This window comes from Thalassophryne amazonica, chromosome 19, assembly GCF_902500255.1.
Source record: "Thalassophryne amazonica chromosome 19, fThaAma1.1, whole genome shotgun sequence".
Lineage (NCBI taxonomy): Eukaryota > Metazoa > Chordata > Actinopteri > Batrachoidiformes > Batrachoididae > Thalassophryne > Thalassophryne amazonica.
The window spans coordinates 53,471,303-53,491,506 of NC_047121.1; the positions used below are offsets into that span (position 1 = coordinate 53,471,303).

The window sequence follows — 20,204 nt, forward strand, 5'->3', positions numbered from 1 at the left end:
GGAGGAAACCAGGCACCATCCCTACAGTGAAGCATGATGGTGGCAGCATCATGCTGTGGGGATGTTTTTCAGCAGCAGGAACTGGGAGACTAGTCAGGATTGAGGGAAAGACAAATGCAGCAATGTACAGAGACATCCTGGATGAAAACCTGCTCCAGAGTGCTCTTGACCTCAGACTGGGGTGACGGTTCATCTTTCAGCAGGACAATGACCCTAAGTACACAGCCAAGATATCAAAGGAGTGGCTTCAAGACAACTCTGTGAATGTCCTTGAGTGGCCCAGCCAGAGCCCAGACCTGAATCTGACTGAACATCTCTGGAGAGATCTGAAAATGTCTGTGCATCGACGCTCCCCATCCAACCTGATGGAGCTTGAGAGGTGCTGCAAAGAGGAATGGACCAAACTGCCCAAAGATAAGTGCACCAAGCTTGTGGCATCATATTCAAGAAGACTTGAGGCTGGAATTGCTGCCAAAGATGCATCAACAAAGTACTGAGCAAAGCCTAAGAATACTTATGTACATGTGATTTCTTAGTTTTTAATACATTTTTATTTTAAATAAATAAAAAACCTTTTTCATGTTGTTATTATGGGGTGTTGTGAGTAGACCTTTGAGGAAAAAAAATAAATTTACTCAATTTTGTAATAAGGCTGTAACACAAAATGTGGAAAAAGTGAAGTGCTAAATGGACTGTATTTATATAGCGCGTTTCCATCTGCATCAGAGGCTAAAAGCACTTTACAATAACGCCTCACATTCACCCCGATGTCAGGCTGCTGCCATGCAAGGTGCTCACTACACACCGGGAACAACTAGGGGATTAAGGACCTTGCCCAAGGGCCCTTAGCGATTTTCCAGTCAGGCTGGGATTTGAACCGAGGATCCTCTGGTCTCAAGCCCAACACTAAACCACTAGACCTTCACCTCCCCTCAGCGCTGTGGATACTTTCTGGATGCACTGTATCTCACACCCCTGTGGTGATGGATAGGAAACAAAGAGGGTCAGGTATGTCACTGCTCTCTTATCCAGCCAACATCTCATGGCCCACATCACTTCCAGAAGGCTGACGTGCGACATGATGATGTAAGACGGGAAAAATAGAAAAAATAAAATACTACTATCAATTAGAGGAATGGTTCCATGAGTAACACAAATCAGGAAAGCAGATTTTCTTCCTGAAGGAAGTGCTTCATGTCTGATGATATCCGTAGAAGTACTACAGAGATGACATAAACAAACAAACAAACCTGTTACGATGTCTGTGCAAATTCCCATAAAAATAAGCAAGATGGACAAATAAATGTGCATTGGGTGACATACTGGGTGTTATTTGAAGCAGTGTGGAGAGAAGAAACCATCACATGGACATAGGTTACTAGTCCACAACGTTGGAAGCACTCCAATAAAAACACGAATCCATTTGAGTTTTTTATTATGCGTTCCTGTCATGTATTTTAATTATTCCCATTTATTTTGTTGAGTGAATTGATTCCATGAAAGCCATGTATAAACGGTTATTTTATTTTTTGTATGTAAGCCATGTCATAGGGCATCCCAAAAAGCGACATACTCCGGAAAATACAGTAATTTCTTAAAATAAATAAAGTTATCCTCTAAATACACAGATTGGGCAAGCTGGACAGTTAGCTAGCTAGCTAGCCTACATGCTAATTTCTCTGGATTTCTTTCATTTGTTTGGGGTCACCACATCAGATGACGTATGGCTCTTCAAAAGATTGGCATGCAGGTGGGCTTTGAACCCTGGACCTTTTTGCTTCAAGACAACAAAGCTAACAACTTTGCCGCAATGCTATGTAGCTACATGCCCATATACTGTAATGATAATGCTGCCAAATGTCCGATACGAGCAGAAACAGAGAAAAACAATCAAGCAGTCTTTAGTTCATCAGTACTAAGGTTGGTAACTGTCCGTCTACTATAGTGCTTTGCGTGCTTTCTTTCTTGGTCTTCATTTCTTTTAAAGTGCCAATCGTGTGGCAGATGTTGAGGGTTGGGCTCTCCACTTGTTGTGATCCTTAACCACAGAACTCCACTCTTCCAAAGTTTTCCTTATGATATGTATCTGCTGAGATACTGGACTTTATAGCATGTGGGGGCCCATGCTGGCTTGACTCACTCACTTACCTTAAACCAGTTATCCAGGATTGGGTCGGGGGGGGGGGGGGGGGGGCACAGCGTCAGCAGGGGAACCCCGACTTTCCCTTTCCATTGGGCCCCACAATGGACCACCTACTGACTGGTGACTCCGTGAAGTATTTCTCAGGCTAGTAGGGAGATATAATCATGTCCACCCTGTCTTGGGTCTTCCCCAGGGTCTCCTCCCAGATGGAGTGCCTGGAATGCCTCCCTAGGGAGGTGCCCAGGAGACATCCTTACCAGATTGCTCGAACCACCTCAGCTGGGCTCCTTTCACGTTTCCGTCCGCACTGCTAAAAGTTGCAGCAAACTCTAACTCACTCAGACAATGGCTCCATTTCTTTTTCCATATGCAACATCAGCCTGAATCAATAATTTCATGTCAGGGGTTTTTCAGGTAGCTCAGTGTGATAAGGAGTTGGGATACAAATATGAAAATGTGGGTTCAATTCCCAATCACGCTATGGGTTTGTATTTTTGGACAAGACACTTAATCTGCATTGTCTCAGTCAATGTCGGTGTAAAGTGGTGCCGGTGTCGCCGACCGAACAGTGCCCCCTAAAAATTGGTCTCCTTGCTTTCACTGCGCATGGGTCATTAGCCATGTTTTCACAGATTATCGCCTCGTTTCTGCTTCAAACTGCCTCCAGTCATCTGTCTCAGTGACAGATATCTGAAGCTTTTGTACAAACAATCATTTCCACATAAATTCAACATTATTTCATCATAAAAGACAGAGGAAGCGATCAGAGCGCCGCGGCTACACAAGCTGCCAGCTGATGCGTTCACTGTGTGTCGGTCATTTCAAAACGTCACAGATTATTGCTTCGTTTCTGCTTAAAATGGCCTTGTTTCTGCTTAAACCTGACTTTGAGACATCAGCAGACCTTGGGGTCTATATAGGACTTTTTATTCCCCATCAGCCACGTAATGTTATCCAAGAAATTAGCATATTCAATTTCAATTTATTTTCATTTATACAGCGTCAAATCACAAACAAAGTTGCCTCAAGGCGCTCTCCACAAGTACGGTCTAACTTATCAAACCAACCTTACCAATATTCATTCACTATTTTCTTAGACCAGCTGCTCGTGTAAGAAGCATTATTGTAAGATTTGTGCTAGTGTCTTAAACATACCAGTCCTACGGTTCACCACTTTCAGCTAATCACAAACTTTGAAAACACGACTTTAAAAAAGGGATTCGGGCTGTAGTTTGGAATCTTTTTAAAGCTTTTTCATTAGAAATACAAATTGCAAACACAAAATGCAGAAAAGTGGGCATTTTAAAAAACAATAATTTAAATCCAATTAACTTTCTCCATCAGACATTAAATTGCATCCCATTTCCACTCTGTTCACAAACACAAATGAAAATGGGCATGACGAGAAGAGACACTTAAATGACAGGAAATTGACTGATGCCAGTTTGACATGGGTAAACAGCTTTCAACTTTTAAAGCAAATAGATGGACACGGCGACATAACATTTTCTGACACATGTAGATTTCTTATTGGCTGGTTGCTCATGATGTTAAATCAAGCAGTTGTCCCTGATTCAAGTGTATATCATGTCACTGAAAGTGAGTCCGTTCTCAGAGGAAAACATCTGCCAATGTACTGTGGACTTAATGAGCCATTACGAAACATGTCCTTGCCACCAAAAATGCAATTAGAACATTCTATTATAAGCCTTTAATTATGGTAATACGGTAATCTTAAACAAACCCACGGCATGATGATTACTGCGCTTGCCAGTTCAGTCTGTCCGTCCAACAATTGGTAGGTACCAACCGGGTCAGACGCTGGGACAAACAGAGATAAAATGGTGAATATGCATTTGTTGTCAAAAATCAATATGGGGAGGTTAATTTGATTCAAAGTAACAAGATTAATTCAGATGATTCAAACAAACATCTTTCCACCAAACTACTGACCATATTTCTAGACTCGAGCCATAGTTCTCAAACTGTGGGCTCCCTCTGGTGGTACGCCAAGTCAACCGAACAAACTATTTTTTTATGGTGTAATTAAATCAGCTGCTTTATTTCAAATAAGTTTAAGGCTAACTCAACAACTTTTCATTGAATCAATACAACCAAACAGAGCAGAATATTCATAATTAAGGATTTAATGGCTTTACGGCTTCAACACTTAAATGAAACCGAACTGACACTCCTCTCTGCTAAAAGTGAAGTGAAATGAAGCAATGCTCTGTAAGAGTCGGCCTCGGCCCATAGAGTTATATTATAGAAATATAATATAAAATAGTTATTATCTATGGCTTGGCCATAGAGAGTTAGATTACAGAAACATAATATAAAAGTTACATCTATAACTCGATGGCTCGGCCAATGAGTTACGTTATACCTACATTTCTCAACTCTGCACACAGTGAGTGAAAACTTTCTAGAGAAATGTTGGTTTCTCAGAACGCAAAAGATGGAGACCCACACCCTACATTTTGTTGGTCAGGCTCAAAACTTCTCAATTGCCCCTCATAACTTGCAGTGGAGCATAAAGTGCATCTTTTTTATGTATATGGAACTCTGTTTTTAGCAGCACTTTGCTGGGGGTGAGATTAACAACAGACAGGAACTAAGTGTTGCACATGTGCACGCCACAGCCTGTTCTGTTATTTAACATAAGGACTTTTAAACTGCAAACATAAGCAAGATGGACAAATAACAGCACATTGGACAAGCTATTGGATGTTATTTGAGATAATGTGGACAAAATAAATTGAGATGGATATGAACTGCTGGACCACAGTGTTGGAAAAACTACAATACCAATGTGAGTCAATTTTATTTTGTTTTTTAATTTGAGATTTTTGTGTGTTGTTGTGTACGTTTAATATGGGTGTTTATCCTATTATGATCTGAGCACGGTGGATTAGTGGTTAGCACTGTTGCCTCACAGCAAGAAGCTCATGGGTTCGATTCCAACCTGTGGCCTTTCTGTGTGGAGTTTCCATGTTCTCCCCGTGTTTGTGTGAGTTTCCTCCGGGTGCTCTGGTTTCCTCCCACATTTAAAGACATGCAGGTTAGATGGATTGGAAACTTTATAATTGTCCAGGTCTCCCTTGCAAAAGAGGTTTTGATCTCAATGGGACTACCCTGGTTTGATAAAGATTAAAATTTAAAAAATGTAAATTTTGCTTTGGATTTCTGGGAAATACATGTTGTTAATTAACACGTGATATTTCAGTGTCTAAGTTGCACCATAGTATAGTATAAGCCACACAACCTCCTAAACTAAAAAAAAAACCCTGCGAATTATACTCTGGAAAATACGATGCCCCTTTGATAATCAGGTCAGAATGTCTGAGACTTTTTCAATAAATTCTGATTTAAGTCAGAGGCTCTTGTCCAATTAGTTCTCTTTGACCTCCCACCCAGTCGATGTGATTCACACTCAGCAGGCCAAATGTCCCCAGAACAGAAACGGCTTCGTAGAAAAACAGCCAGCAGCAGTTATGCTGTGGAGCCTGAGGGCTGAGTGCTGAAGCTAATTCACCGAGCTATCTCGCTCACTCACACTACTTGGCTTGACCCTCAGCCCTGCAGGTCGCTCCTATAACCGCATTACTGAAGCCAGCTGCTGCTGCTGCTTGCACCACCCCGACTCCCACAATTGGATTGAGGAATTTGTCCGGCTCTTCAAACAGGCAATCTACAAACTACGAGCTCTGCCACAGAAGGTTTTTTTTTTAATGTTCACAGGCAGTAAAACCAGGGAGTGTTGCAGTTAATGTGCTGCTTTTTTTTATTTGGTTTTTAAAAAATTGGACAAGAAAACCGTCCACTTGGACAGACAGCTCCCATTCCTCCTCCTTCATAACTTCTCTCCAAACCTCAGATTTTGCTGGCACATCCAGGCACACAGCGGGCCAGCCAATTTCAGCGTGGCCTGTGCCTGGTGTTTGGATGTGAGCAACATGAACAGAAGCATTAGAAGACGTTCTCAGGCAAATTAATGGACGTGGAGTGGCAGCACACTCCAGCCCGGGCTTGGTGGCACCTTCAGCGACTCACTCCAGCCAAACTAATCTACATCTTCAGTTGGGTTTAGTCATTTGTGGAGCCACCAAGCACAAGTTTGCTGCAGTTTTGGAATGAGTAGGAGGTATTTGAGGGGGTCCCCTGCTGAGGATTGGGCATGAAGAGTGTCTGATGAATATCCCGTCTCAGCGGGGTTCAGTACGATCAGATTGGCAGCACGGGTAGGGGCCTTGCAGCTCATTTCTCTGTACTAACTGCGACCGGTGCACTGCAGCTCAGAATCAAACTGCAGAACCCAATCGATCGCTCCTGTGGCGGCAGCAGGAATTGGATAAAAGGATCCTGCCGACATCCGGCCGGCGCCTGCCCTAGCAGAGAGCGCTAATGGCCGAATCCAGGCCCTGGTCACAGCACGCAGGGAGAGGGGCAGGGGCTAGCAGAATCATAGTCATTACCACAGCGGCACATGCCCTCTTTTTACTCACGCGCCTGCGACTCTCCTCCTCGGGGCCGTCTGGTTAGGGTCACTAATCAATGCCCGCACTCTGGAGTCACACCTCCTGATCACAGCTTAACACCGAGCAGAAAACTAAAACACGGTGCTCTGTGCCGTCATGACCGCGAGGCTATTTCTATGCATCAAACACGCCACATTGTATATTCATTGTGTTCTTTTATTTTCCCCCAACACACTGTGCTCTGCTTCCTGCAGTGTGCAACAGGTAGGAACAGGATTGAGCGAGGCCCTATCCAAGATCGCTTAAATTACAAAAGATCCAAAATGGCGTCATCAACCAAACAGAGTTTCATCTATAAAAAAAAGTACTTTACATAGATTTTACTGAAAAAGTCAGTACAAGTATGCACAGCCGTTAATTTTTATTTATCTATTTAATGTAATAAAAAAAAAAAAACATTTTTTTTTGCTTTCAGTTGCCCCAGTTGCTTCAGGTCACCACGGTTGATTTGCTAGAAATCCACATGGGATTTGGCCAAATGACCTTCCTGACGCAACTCCAACTCTACATGGAGAAAGTTGTGTGTAGCTCCTGGTGTTCTCCTGAGTTGCCTCCCAGGACCTACTCCACTTAATGTCTGAGGTCTGATTTCCAGAACTACTCATCAAGGTCAAATCTGCCAAAGGTCAATTAATAGTGTCAAGGTCATATCTACCTGTGTGTTTGATGGCTTCCTCCTCAAATGTCTTTATGCTAATTTATATCTAACTTGGTTTGTTAAAACTGTCCATAAAGAATTGGTCAACCTGATTTGGACCAACTTTGGCACACACTTCGGTGGATTCCAGAAGTGCCCCAGAGGTTAATCATTTGGTTGACAGTCACACTCACTGAGGCCAAGTACCAAGGACATCCAGACTTTGCTTTAGGTTAGTAGTTAGAGTCCAAGTCTCACAACTATCTAGTAAGACAGGAAGTACAAGGACCTACAGACCTGCAAATGTTAATGCAAATGTAAGTGCAAATGTATTGCCATCACCAAATATCTCTGACGCCAGAGGCTCTTCCCTGGGGATCTCTACATCTCAAAGGCTGAGGACCCAGAGACATGAATTCCTTCTCAATTTCGACACTTATGAATTTGTTTCTATTTGTCAAGTTCAGGAAGTTACTGAAAGCCTGGATCTTATTGTTTATCCATGAAAAATGCAAAACCACACACGTTACTCAGCTTCTCAAGAGCTGCAATCAGTCTCTCCATGGATCCGTCCACAAAGTCAAAGACAATAAACCTTTCTTTGCCAACAAAAGCATCCAAGTTGCTGGTTTCTGGAACCCTTCCCAAAAAAACCCAGACCATGCGGGCATTGAAAAGTGTTGAATCCAGCACACAGAACTGATGCAAGCTAGTATCATCTGGGAAAATTTGTCATCTGATTTAGATGACTCACTTTAACAAAAACGGTCCAAGTGCTTCTTCACAAATTAAAAATGGATTGTGAAGAGAGCATTTCCTTTTTACCTTTTTGGTGAGACAATCATCGGAATCCGATGGCATACGTGTGGAGACGTGGAAGATAACTTCCACAGTGGAGGTAGAATAGTAAGGAGCTGTTAGACCCGTGCTGCCGTTCCTCTGGAGGCCTCCCATAAAGCCGCAGTGTGTAGCCAGACCCACCTGAGAAACAGAAGATCAAGTTAGCAATTTCTGCAAAGGAGTGCGCTCATATTAGCCTGTGGATGGTGCTGGCATAGACGTATGTGTAGGCTGGAGGTCGTGGGTGTCTGCACCTCCCATCCTAGTCCTGAGACAAAGTCTTCATAGGCTTTGCTGCCTGTACAGTTGGACAAGATAGAGCACTTGTCCTCTTGGCCCTCTCCAATGTAGAACACAGCAATCTTGTGCGTCTCTCGACTGCAGGACAAAACACAGAGTTATAAACACACAACCTTCTGATTACAAGAGCACCATCAAAATGAAAGTCCAGTGACACAAAATCCTTCACTTTGCCTGTCAAGATAAACCGTCCATCTGAGCTGGTGAATCACTCAGAAGAGGACAAAGAAGAAGAAAAAGCCAGTCTTCTAAAACACGCCTTTATTCTTTAACATGTCTCTCTAACGAATGGCAGAAAATGACCCGCAGTTTTCCTGTTGCCATCGCACTGCATTCTGCTGAGACAAATTTAGGACATTTTGCATGTTTGTGTGTAAGTTAAAAGGACCACACTGAGTCTTGCCATCTGAAAGTGAGGTCCAACTAATGCAACATGTGCTGTTAGCCATCACAGCTTCATGGTAGAGTGGCACAAAGAAAGCCATTTACTGAGAAGAAACCATATGCAACCTCTGCCAAAGCTTCCAATGTGCCTTTTGGCAAATTCCAAGCTACATTTCAAGCACTTCTCTCTGTTCCACTCTTCCATAAAGATATGACTGGTAAAAGATGTGCTCTGACTCCTCCAAATGCACCTGCCAGCCCATAAATGGATAAAGAGTTGGAGTGTGGGCAAAACTGGTGTGACCCGGATGGGACACATGACGCCCAAATACGCCCACAAATCTCAAGGTTATCAATATAGCTAATGGGCTAGGTCACCTGAATTCAGATAATGGGTAGCTTCTGTGCAGCTATTAAAAATTACAACCAGTATAATGCCTCTATAGCCATGGCACTATCACTGTAGCTAATAATCACCAAGTTATTGATACCTGCTAACTGATGCAGGTGCTAACATACAAATTCAATAATTATAAAACTTCACTAAGTGGAAATACTGGAGGACAGACATCTCTGCTGTAAAGTTGGACATTTAAACATGGATGACTGTGGAGACTGATTGTTTCAGAGCCAACCACAAGTGGCCATTCAACGAACTGCAGGTTTTGGCCCTTACAGGTTGGCTTCATTTCCAGCACTGTAAAATGCTGCTTGATTAGCTGTGCTTCCATCACCCCCTGGCAATTGTATTTCAGCAATGGACACACATTATTTTTGCTGGTCAAACAGCATCAGGAGATACTTTTATCGTAATAAAGAGAACAGCAGAATCACACCACCACCACATCACGCAAGCATAAAAACGTTTTTTTCCCCAGTTCAAAATACATGTTTCCAAAGCGTATTTTCAATTGGATACTTCAAATTGTGCATTTTTTTTTTTTACAGTAATGAACCTCCTTGAAGGACTAAAAAAAATTAATAACAACTATAATAATAATGAATGTCGGACTAAACTGCAGCTGTCTATTTTTAATAAATAAATAAAACAAAATTAAATAAATCTTACCATTGTCTGGAGTCCAAATTCTTCAGTTCCCTTAAGAGTTTAGAGTTTTTCTTCAGCAGATGGAAGTTTTTCCTGTTCAACATGAAAAAGGCTTCGGTTAAATGTGACATTCCAAAGACAACACACAAATGTACCAAATACAACTTAGGACAATCTACTGACAAACAAAAATTTGTTTTGAACCGATGTGCAGTGAGGACTGAGAGCCGGAGAAGGCACAGGTGCAGAGAGTAATCTCCTGCTGGCTGAGTGTGTTGCACCATCCCTATTAAGAGCTGGAAGCTTTTAATTTACTGCAAAGATGCGGCTCAGCAAGACAAACCTTCGTGAAAAGCGGCTGGGCACTTTTACCCTGTGGAGAGGACATTAAGACGCTCTGGACTGCAGACTTTGCTGTTTGTGTAACGAGCTGGCAGCTGGGCTACTTTTCAGCGAAAGGTGAAGTAACTTATGTACCAAATTAATATACTGCAGAGGCTTCGCTTTCTGTCCAAAAGAGACCACTTAAAATGTAGTTTGTAGAAAGCATGATGGTGAATTTCAGTGAAAAGCAAATAAGGAGGTGATGCTGTGACTTTGTCCAAACCTGACCTTTCATCCTGTCTTATCTAACTGGAGTATAATCACGCTGCTATGCATTGCAATATAAAGGTGCCACAATATCTACTGTGAAACCTCAAAGCGCATCATGATATGAAGTCAAAATTTTAATTTGGTAAGCCGGAACTGCCTCTTTAATAGAATAATAGCTGTCTCTTGCATTCATAACTACATGACTGCTGCTGTGTGTTTAGTAGCAAATACATGATTAGGAAACTGGTTAAACCAAAGTTTTAAGCCATGTGGGAACAGTGGAATTGGTCAGTTTTAGGGCCCTGTACTGTGAGTGTGTGAGACAAGAAGAACAGCAACAGCAAGTCAGCTAAACTAAGCTTCGGTAAGCCTATCATCTCTAAAGACTATTATTTGTTGCATTATAAATAAATAAATTAATTAATTAATCATGTGTCAAGTGTTCAAACATTTATTCACTTTGCATGGTGTTGAAATTATAAACAAGAGAAATTGAAGCTTTCTGACATCCACCAAGGATGAGGACTCAAAATAAAAGACATGTGATTCACATCGTGACCAGAACTTTACCTGGATCCGGATTCCACAACACAATGTAATAATTGGACAGTGATCCAGAACGGTCCGACTGATCAAGATGTTGCAATCTGATATTTAATTCACAAGATGAAACAAAACAGTGTCTTCCTGATCTTGGTCTTACATCATGATGTCGTATCTGTGAAGTAGTTTTGAAGTAATCCTTAAAAGTCTACAAAGTGAATCCCCAATCCAGGTCCGGATCCAGATCCAGATCCAGATCACCTCCAACATTTAATGGAGTCTTCAAGGCCTAACACCAATATGTGGTGAAAATCTGTTAAAGTAGTTTTGATGAAATCCTTCAAAGTCTTTATAAAGGTAAATCTTGATCCAGAATCCAGATTCGGATCACCTCTATAATTTAATGGAGACTTCCATGGCCAAATGTAACATAAAAATTTTGTCAAAATCTGCACAGGAGTTTTGACGTAATCCTACTAACAGACAGACAACTAAATAAACACAGATGATTTTATTATGCCCTTGACGGATGTAAGAAATATACAAATTCAATTCATTTTGCTTCTTGCACTTTTAACTTTGCGAAGTCTCTGCAGTATATTAAAACTTGGGTTTAACTGCATGAAGCAGTTGTGCCACGTGTCAAAAATAAATGAGATTTACAAATTTATAAATTATAAGTCCAGAAAATACGTTTGTCAAGCAAGTTTTAATTTAAAAGATGGAATATGTCAAGAAAAGATGATCTGAAAACAATTTAACGGCGAAAACAGAATAAATAAGCAGACTAGGTCTTTTATTAATAGCTTATGGATGAAACCTTGAACTCTTCATCATGTAGCAATGTCATTTGTGTATCATTACACTCCATGATCTGCTGTCCCACTAACTATTCAGCTGCATTCAGAGATATACCTGCGTTCCCAAGAGTTCATGCCAAGGTCATTAAGCAGCAGTCGGCAGAAGTAGAAGGGTGCTTTTGGTTCCTGGTGGGAGGGTTCGCTGTGACAAGCAGCCCGAAAGCTCACATCAGCAGCCCACCTCCTGACTTGGGCCTCCTCCTGCTGAGTCTGACAGAGAATGGCTTCCAAAATGGCTCCTTCCTGCTCTCGGTTCATGCCACACGGTGAGGGGGCTGGCTGATTGAGCCTACGTTGCGGCTGAGTTAGACATTCTGGGCTGCTGTGCCCCAGATCCTCCAACAGCTGGTCCAGAACATCTACTTCTTCTTCCTCACAACAGTCCGAAAGAGAGTCTGAGACGGAGCAATCACGGCTGTATGGTTTTTTAGTTGGGGAGGTCGGCTGGGTTCTGTTAGGAGTGACTGTTGAGGTTGTTGAAAGAGGGCGGTCCACAGCTTCAAAGACGTCCACATCAACAGAATCTTCCTGGTTGGTGCAGTAGAGGATTGCACCATCCCATGAGTATTTGCCCGAGATGTCGCGGACTATGACACGTACAAGAGAAGACGGGTGGGGGGGCTGTCCAACAGTCATGTTCTCAGCAGGGACCTGCAGGTAGGACACCAGTGTGTTGTCATTGAAGACAAAAAGTTGCAGGTTGGGGCTTTTAAACACCTCTGAGGACAGCTCGGACGACTCCACGTAGGGGTTGTCGTGATTCTCGCTCACTAGGCTGTGGAGAAGGGCGGGGCCGTCGTTCATTGGATGATGGCCTAAATGGTTCACCAGATGAGTCATGATCATCCGCGCCGTCAGAGGAATCAGCTCCATGTTCCGACGTCTCTTTTCTGGTGGAAGATTCAAAAAGAGAAGGATGAAATGTCAATCAAGAGCTGAGACTCATCAAGGGAAAATACAAAACATGATGAACTGCATAAGTCACTTTTTTATGAGTTTGAGAGATCTGAGACTTACAGTAGTGTTCAGAATAATAGTAGTGCTATGTGACTAAAAAGATTAATCCAGGTTTTGAGTATATTTCTTATTGTTACATGGGAAACAAGGTACCAGTAGATTCAGTAGATTCTCACAAATCCAACAAGACCAAGCATTCATGATATGCACACTCTTAAGGCTATGAAATTGGGCTATTAGTAAAAAATAAGTAGAAAAGGGGGTGTTCACAATAGTAGTAGCATCTGCTGTTGACGCTACAAACTCAAAACTATTATGTTCAAACTGCTTTTTTAGCAATCCTGTGAATCACTAAACTAGTATTTAGTTGTATAACCACAGTTTTTCATGATTTCTTCACATCTGCGAGGCATTCATTTTGTTGGTTTGGAACCAAGATGGATTTGTGAGAATCTACTGGTACCTTGTTTCCCATGTAACAATAAGAAATATACTCAAAACCTGGATTAATCTTTTTAGTCACATAGCACTACTATTATTCTGAACACTACTGTATACCCCAGTGCGACTGATATACCGAACGATCACACATTCAAGAAGAAGAAGAAGAAGAATATTAAGAATAATAATAAAAAGAAGAATTACTGCTATTACTATTATTTATGTGCTGGAGGGCTTTCCCAGGAATATAAGCATAAAAATTTAACTTGAATAATGAAAGAATAAATGGCAGCAATAAAAGTACACTTCAACAATGCACAAAATCCCAATTTAAATAGTCGATTAAAATAAAAATCAAATGGACTCATGTTTTTAAGACAGTATTTTCAAAGTTGTGGACCCGCAGTCTGGGTCCATCTGACAACCTCTTTAGATCTAAAGGTCAAATAACATCCAATATGTGTATTTGTCCATCTTGCTTATTTTTGTAATTTAACAGTCTTTATGTTAGCTAACAGCTTCCTCCATAAATCCACTCTTCACTTCTCCATGTTGCTGTGGGCCAGCAATCTAGCTTCATCTGAGGATGTATTTTGTCCAAACTGCATGAAGTAATATCCAAAATATTGCTGAAAACAACCTTATTTATCCATTTTGCTTACTTCAGAAATTTAACAGCACAGGCTGTGGTGTGCAGGAGATCCTGTCTGCTGATAAACTTGCCCCAAGGGAAACGCTGTTAAAAAGTCAGTTCCAGCAAAAAGGTGCAACTTATACTCCAGTGCAATTTATATACATTTTCTTCTTCACAATGCATTTTCTGAGATATGTGACTTATATTCTAGTGCAATCTATACTCCAGAAAATATGGTAATCATATTTTAAAAGCCCTGCATTTGTGTGTTGCCATGCTATCGTCCCTGTTAGCTCTTTTACACAAAACCATAACTCATTTATGATTATTAATACATGGAATTTATTAATTCCTCAGTACACAAGTTTGAAAAGACAACTCTGAAAAGCCCATTGAGTCATCTTACAATAGTAGAAGCACTGAGACTAGCCGAGCACTAATGGGAACCTGTATCTTCACAGGATGCTGAATAGGACTCTACTTAGCAAATTGCAATTATGTAAATGTACAGGTTTTTACTCCTAAGTGAAAGGCATGACGCACTTTTCTCTGCAGTGATGAGGGTAAAACAAGACAACGCACTCTTGCATTGTGACAGTGCCATCAATACCATCATCCCCATCAAAGTGCAGAAAGCTCTTTAGAAAGCAGGCCAAGCTGCACGAGAGATGTGCAAACCCTTTGATGTGACTTAATCAATATGAGGTGAGGGTATGAATATAACTAAGCTACTACGCTTTGGTTGGTGCTTTTGAAATTTCTACTCTGTGCAGCCGCTCACCAGAAATCAGCAGCAGTGTGATGAAATTTCCCGAAGAGAAGCGAACTGTTAGAATTCTTTTATTGTTTTTGGGGACACGTATGTTGTGGATGTTTGTGCAAAGGAGTTCTCAGAAGTTGAGGACATGAGGTAGAGAGAAAGAGAACATGTTGCCTAATGGAATCACAAGGTCATGACAAAAAGTGTGTGTGTGGTGGGGGGGCTCACATTTTTATGTGAACTCCATAATGGGTCTTATCTCTTGGGCTGAGCACTAATGTGAACATTCCATTTGCTGCAATGGTTTATTTCTCTTTCATTTTTTTTAATAAGGGTTATTGACATTTAATGGAGAGGGGCTAAATGGATGAGCTACTGTTGTCATCTCTGTTGGATTTTTTTTATATACAGTATGTTTCTGTGGTCTGTCAAAAGATGATTACGATTCATCTACTGGGGCGATACACACATGCATCTGTATCCCTGCAGACAGACCACCACACACATGTGCAACACACAAATCCAGCACCATCACTCCACTGGCCAGCCCAGTGCAATCTTACACACAGCAGGTATTAAATAGTAAAACGGTGATCAGGCCGACTCCCGCCGCCCCACTGCGGATGCAAAGATGCCAAAACCAGGTGTCTTTACCCTCAGCTACGGTGAGCAAGTTGCCAAAGTCTGTGGCGGTGTTGGTGGCCTGGGAGGCTGCTGGTTCACAGCTCTTAACCTGACCCAACATGAGGTCGTATTCGGCAGAGAGGTCTGACAGGCTGAGGAGGTAGTGACTCTGCTGGGTGTGCAGGCTGGAGCTGGACACACAGGAGTGCAGCACCTGAGAAACAACGGGAAAGAATCAGATTTAGAAAAGAGCAGTACTGCGACAGAGGACAAAGAAAGTGTGCCAGTCTAATTAACTTGCACAATGTCACTAATAAAGTGGAGAAAAAGTGAATTCTGTCAGCTACAAATCTGCCTTGACACTCCAAGAACACCCAAAAATCTCTTTACAATCAACCTCGTCACCCGCTTCCACCTACTCACCTGAAACATTGATGATGAACAAAGCCTTAAAGCTACCGCCTGCCAGTTTTAGTGCCATGTAGTGGTAGTGGCGAGGCTGCAGACTGCATTATGCCGTAAGCAATCACCTTTTTGTTCCCATGCCCGGCCTGCCTGTGGCCCTAGTGAAGTTGTTCCCATGCCCGGCCTGCCTGTGGCCCTAGTGAAGTTGGGATCGATGGTGAACATGATGGGATTGTTATTTAAAGCTACAGTGTGTAGGGTTGAGTGTCATCTAGTGGTGAGATTGCAGGCTGCACAGTTTTGTTTCCCTTCATGTTTTCGATTCTATGGAGTCAGGGATTCATGCTCCCTCGTCTTCTTCTGTGATAAGCAATCCACTTTAATCCCGCCAAAATACCCCCCCCCCCCCCCAAAAAAAAATACCTCAAATATGTATTTTAGTAAATTTACTAAAGTAACAATAGCTATTTTAGTAGTTTTTTCAGTCAAAGTATTTATGAAATATAAGTTCATTAATAAAACATACTTTATTATGATTCCAGCCAATAATAATACACTCAACAAAAATATAAACGCAACACTTTTGGTTTTGCTCCCATTTTGTATGAGATGAACTCAAAGATCTAAAACTTTTTCCACATACACAATATCACCATTTCCCTCAAATATTGTTCACAAACCAGTCTAAATCTGTAATAGTGAGCACTTCTCCTTTGCTGAGATAATCCATCCCACCTCACAGGTGTGCCATATCAAGATGCTGATTAGACACCATGATTAGTGCACAGGTGTGCCTTAGACTGCCCACAATAAAAGGCCACTCTGAAAGGTGCAGTTTTATCACACAGCACAATGCCACAGATGTCACAACATTTGAGGGAGCCTACAATTGGCATTCTGACAGCAGGAATGTCAACCAGAGCTGTTGCTCGTGTATTCAATGTTCATTTCTCTACCATAAGCCGTCTCCAAAGGCGTTTCAGAGAATTTGGCAGTACATCCAACCAGCCTCACAACCGCAGACCACGTGTAACCACACCAGCCCAGGACCTCCACATCCAGCATGTTCACCTCCAAGATCGTCTGAGACCAGCCACTCGGACAGCTGCTGAAACAATCGGTTTGCATAACCAAAGAATTTCTGCACAAACTGTCAGAAACCGTCTCAGGGAAGCTCATCTGCATGCTTGTCGTAATCATCGGGGTCTTGACCTGACTCCAGTTCGTCGTCGTAACCGACTTGAGTGGGCAAATGCTCACATTCGCTGGCGTTTGGCACGTTGGAGAGGTGTTCTCTTCACGGATGAATCCCGGTTCACACTGTTCAGGGCAGATGGCAGACAGTGTGTGTGGCGTCGTGTGGGTGAGAGGTCTTCTGATGTCAATGTTGTGGATCGAGTGGCCCATGGTGGCGGTGGGGTTATGGTATAGGCAGGCCTCTGTTATGGACGAAGAACACAGGTGCATTTTATTGATGGCATTTTGAATGCACAGAGATACCGTGACGAGATCTTGAGGCCCATTGTTGTGCCATCCAAGAACATCACCTCATGTTGCAGCAGGATAATGCACGGCCCCATGTTGCAAGGATCTGTACACAATTCTTGGAAGCTGAAAATGTCCCAGTTCTTGCATGGCTGGCATACTCACTGAACATGTCACCCATTGAGCATGTTTGGGATGCTCTGGACCGGCGTATACGACAGCGTGTACCTGTTCCTGCCAATATCCAGCAACTTCGCACAGCCATTGAAGAGGAGTGGACCAACATTCCACAGGCCACAATTGACAACCTGATCAACTCTATGCGAAGGAGATGTGTTGCACTGCATGAGGCTAATGGTGGTCACACCAGATACTGACTGGTATCCCCCCCCCCCCAATAAAACAAAACTGCACCTTTCAGAGTGGCCTTTTATTGTGGACAGTCTAAGGCACACCTGTGCACTAATCATGGTGTCTAATCAGCATCTTGATATGGCACACCTGTGAGGTGGGATGGATTATCTCAGCAAAGGAGAAGTGCTCACTATCACAGATTTAGACTGGTTTGTGAACAATATTTGAGGGAAATGGTGATATTGTGTATGTGGAAAAAGTTTTAGATCTTTGAGTTCATCTCATACAAAATGGGAGCAAAACCAAAAGTGTTGCATTTATATTTTTGTTGAGTGTAATAATAATATAAAGTGCTGGTAACACATCTAATATTTTATGCACATTATAACAATATAATGTGCTTGGCATCGAAGCTTGAGGAGGTGAGAGCACTGAGGAGCTCAGCTGCAGCCAGACTGTTAAATGATCACCTTAGTATTTCTTCTGTTTTTCTTCTTGTTTAATGCTGACAAATTATACTGTATTTCTTGTCTTTCTGATGCCTGATTCTGCTTTTTCTCTCTGTTTGAGATGCAGCTCCATCCAGAGATGGGTGTGGTGTCTCCTCCTGCAACCCTCCCGTCCTGTGCACCGGCAAAATTTCCTGTATATTTGTTTTGTAATTTGTGTCAGCATCATGACCCAAGCAGAGGGTCAACCCTTTGAGTCTGGTCTGCTTGAGGTTTCTTCCTCAAATCAGAGGGAGTTTTTTTCTTACCACTGTCGCCTGTGTTCTTGCTCTGGGGGTTGGTAAGGTTAGACCTTACTTGTGTGAAGCGCCTTGAGGCAACTCTGTTGTGATTTAGTGTGATATAAATGAAAATACATTAAATTAAATTGAAAATGAGCAGATGTGCTCTCTCATTTCTAGTTTATATTTCTTCCTGTGACCGCGGAGCTGCAGCTGGCGTTTGTGTGCACGACAGTCCATGAGTGGACGCGGAGATGTCCTCCATGAGAAGTTATACTGGATGTGGACATGTCCTGTCTCTGGCAATCAGTCTGTGAGCAGGACGTAATTTCCTTTGCACACGTACACAAAGCTGTGCACAGTTTACAACGAGTTTGAGACGAGTTTACTCTTGTGCATGGCAGAGTGCGTGCAAGTGCGCGGATCAAAGTTATGCAAGGGTCAGGGGGTCTTAACACTAGCATGAAAAGTTACTCAGACTAATGTTGGTATGAAAGCTAGCTAGCATAACATAACGCAATTACCATGAAGACGTAATGCTAACAGGCTAATAAGTGAGACAAAATCCTGCAATCCGCAACCTCACCACTAGATGACAGTAAATCCTACACACTGCAGCTTTGAATAAAAACGTCAATGTGTTGATAAACGATCCGAACTTCACTCAGGTCGCAAGCAGGCCACTCGCGGCACGTTAACATCTGATCTGTGAGAACTGATGGTTGCCAAAACAACAGACGTTTCCACATCATCCAGTTCTATATGAAAGGAGACTATATGAGTTATTTACATCATAAGACAGAGGGGGGAAAAAGGGAGGAGGAGAAGGAGAGAGGAGGGTCTTTATTGCCACTAATCCATTTCTCCTGTGATGCGCGTGTATCGATCTACACAACAGATGGCACAGCATCCGTTGGCAGGGCCAGATAAGACGCATTGGGGCAGTTGATTACAGCCATTGGACAGGTTTACACTGTTTGATTTAATTAAGACTTTATCGTCATCCTCAGCTTCAGTCACAAACGTGCAATGTACCTGAAGACTGTATCATCTGACAGCATCATACACAAGGCAAACCATACACCTTGTGTATGCAAATGAGAGAAGAGGACAATTTTGGTAAAGCCACGCACAGACTAATCCGATTCAGCAGACACAGAGGGCCAGGCAGGCTCTGCCAACTGAAACAGTATTGTGTGGGGATGTGTAGACAGTACATGGATGATTCTGCTAAGCGGACCTCTGGGTGTATGGGGGAGGGATCGGAGACTTGACACTGAAAGGGCCTGAACCAAACAGCTGCTGCACCAAAGCCCTAAAGAGCTTCCTCTGTGGAGAGCCGGGAGGCAGAAAGGGAGGGAGAAACCCTCGGCTGTGCTTGAAAACTAAGTGGCTGCATTTTGCATAGCAACAGTTCCTGGATGGTAAGACAGCAAAACAAAGAGGACTAGTTAAAGGGGCACATAAAAATGCCCACATGTAATGTGCATATGAACAAGTACTGGAGATGACTACTGAGGCATACAGAGAGAGAAAAACCTCGGCAGAAGTCCAGTCAACCAGTGAGTTCTAGTGCAGTGTTGTACTTTAGGACAATGGGTATACTGTAAAGATGAGTGTTTTTGTGTAAGGTGGGTTTCTTATCCAGGTTTCTCTGGAGGGAGGAGAGCTGACTCAGACATTGACCACTCAGCTCTCAGTTCCAACATGTGTCGGCCACCGTACCGTAGCGTTCATGGCACAGACTGTGTAAGTAATGGACAAAACCTCCATGATGTCATCCACAGGGCGCCACTGGATGCTGTCATCTTGGCAGTGCTCTGCTTTGACTAACTCTCAGTCAACCCATAAATGGGTAAAGAGGGGGAGCGTGGGCAAGCCCGGCAAGATCTGGGGAAGATGAATGAAGCCTGAATACACCTTCCCA

The 20,204-nt window shown here is 42.6% G+C and overlaps 1 protein-coding gene across 1 annotated transcript in view; it reads right to left on the reverse strand.

The window, feature by feature from the left end:
- The window catches only part of ralgapa2 (Ral GTPase activating protein catalytic subunit alpha 2), a 175,037-nt gene that overhangs the window by 34,585 nt on the left and 120,248 nt on the right, over positions 1–20,204 (reverse strand). Inside the window, 5 exon segments of the mRNA XM_034195116.1 lie at positions 8,144–8,299; positions 8,413–8,536; positions 9,912–9,983; positions 11,943–12,777; positions 15,334–15,517. Of these exon segments, the coding sequence (XP_034051007.1) occupies positions 8,144–8,299; positions 8,413–8,536; positions 9,912–9,983; positions 11,943–12,777; positions 15,334–15,517 (1,371 nt within the window).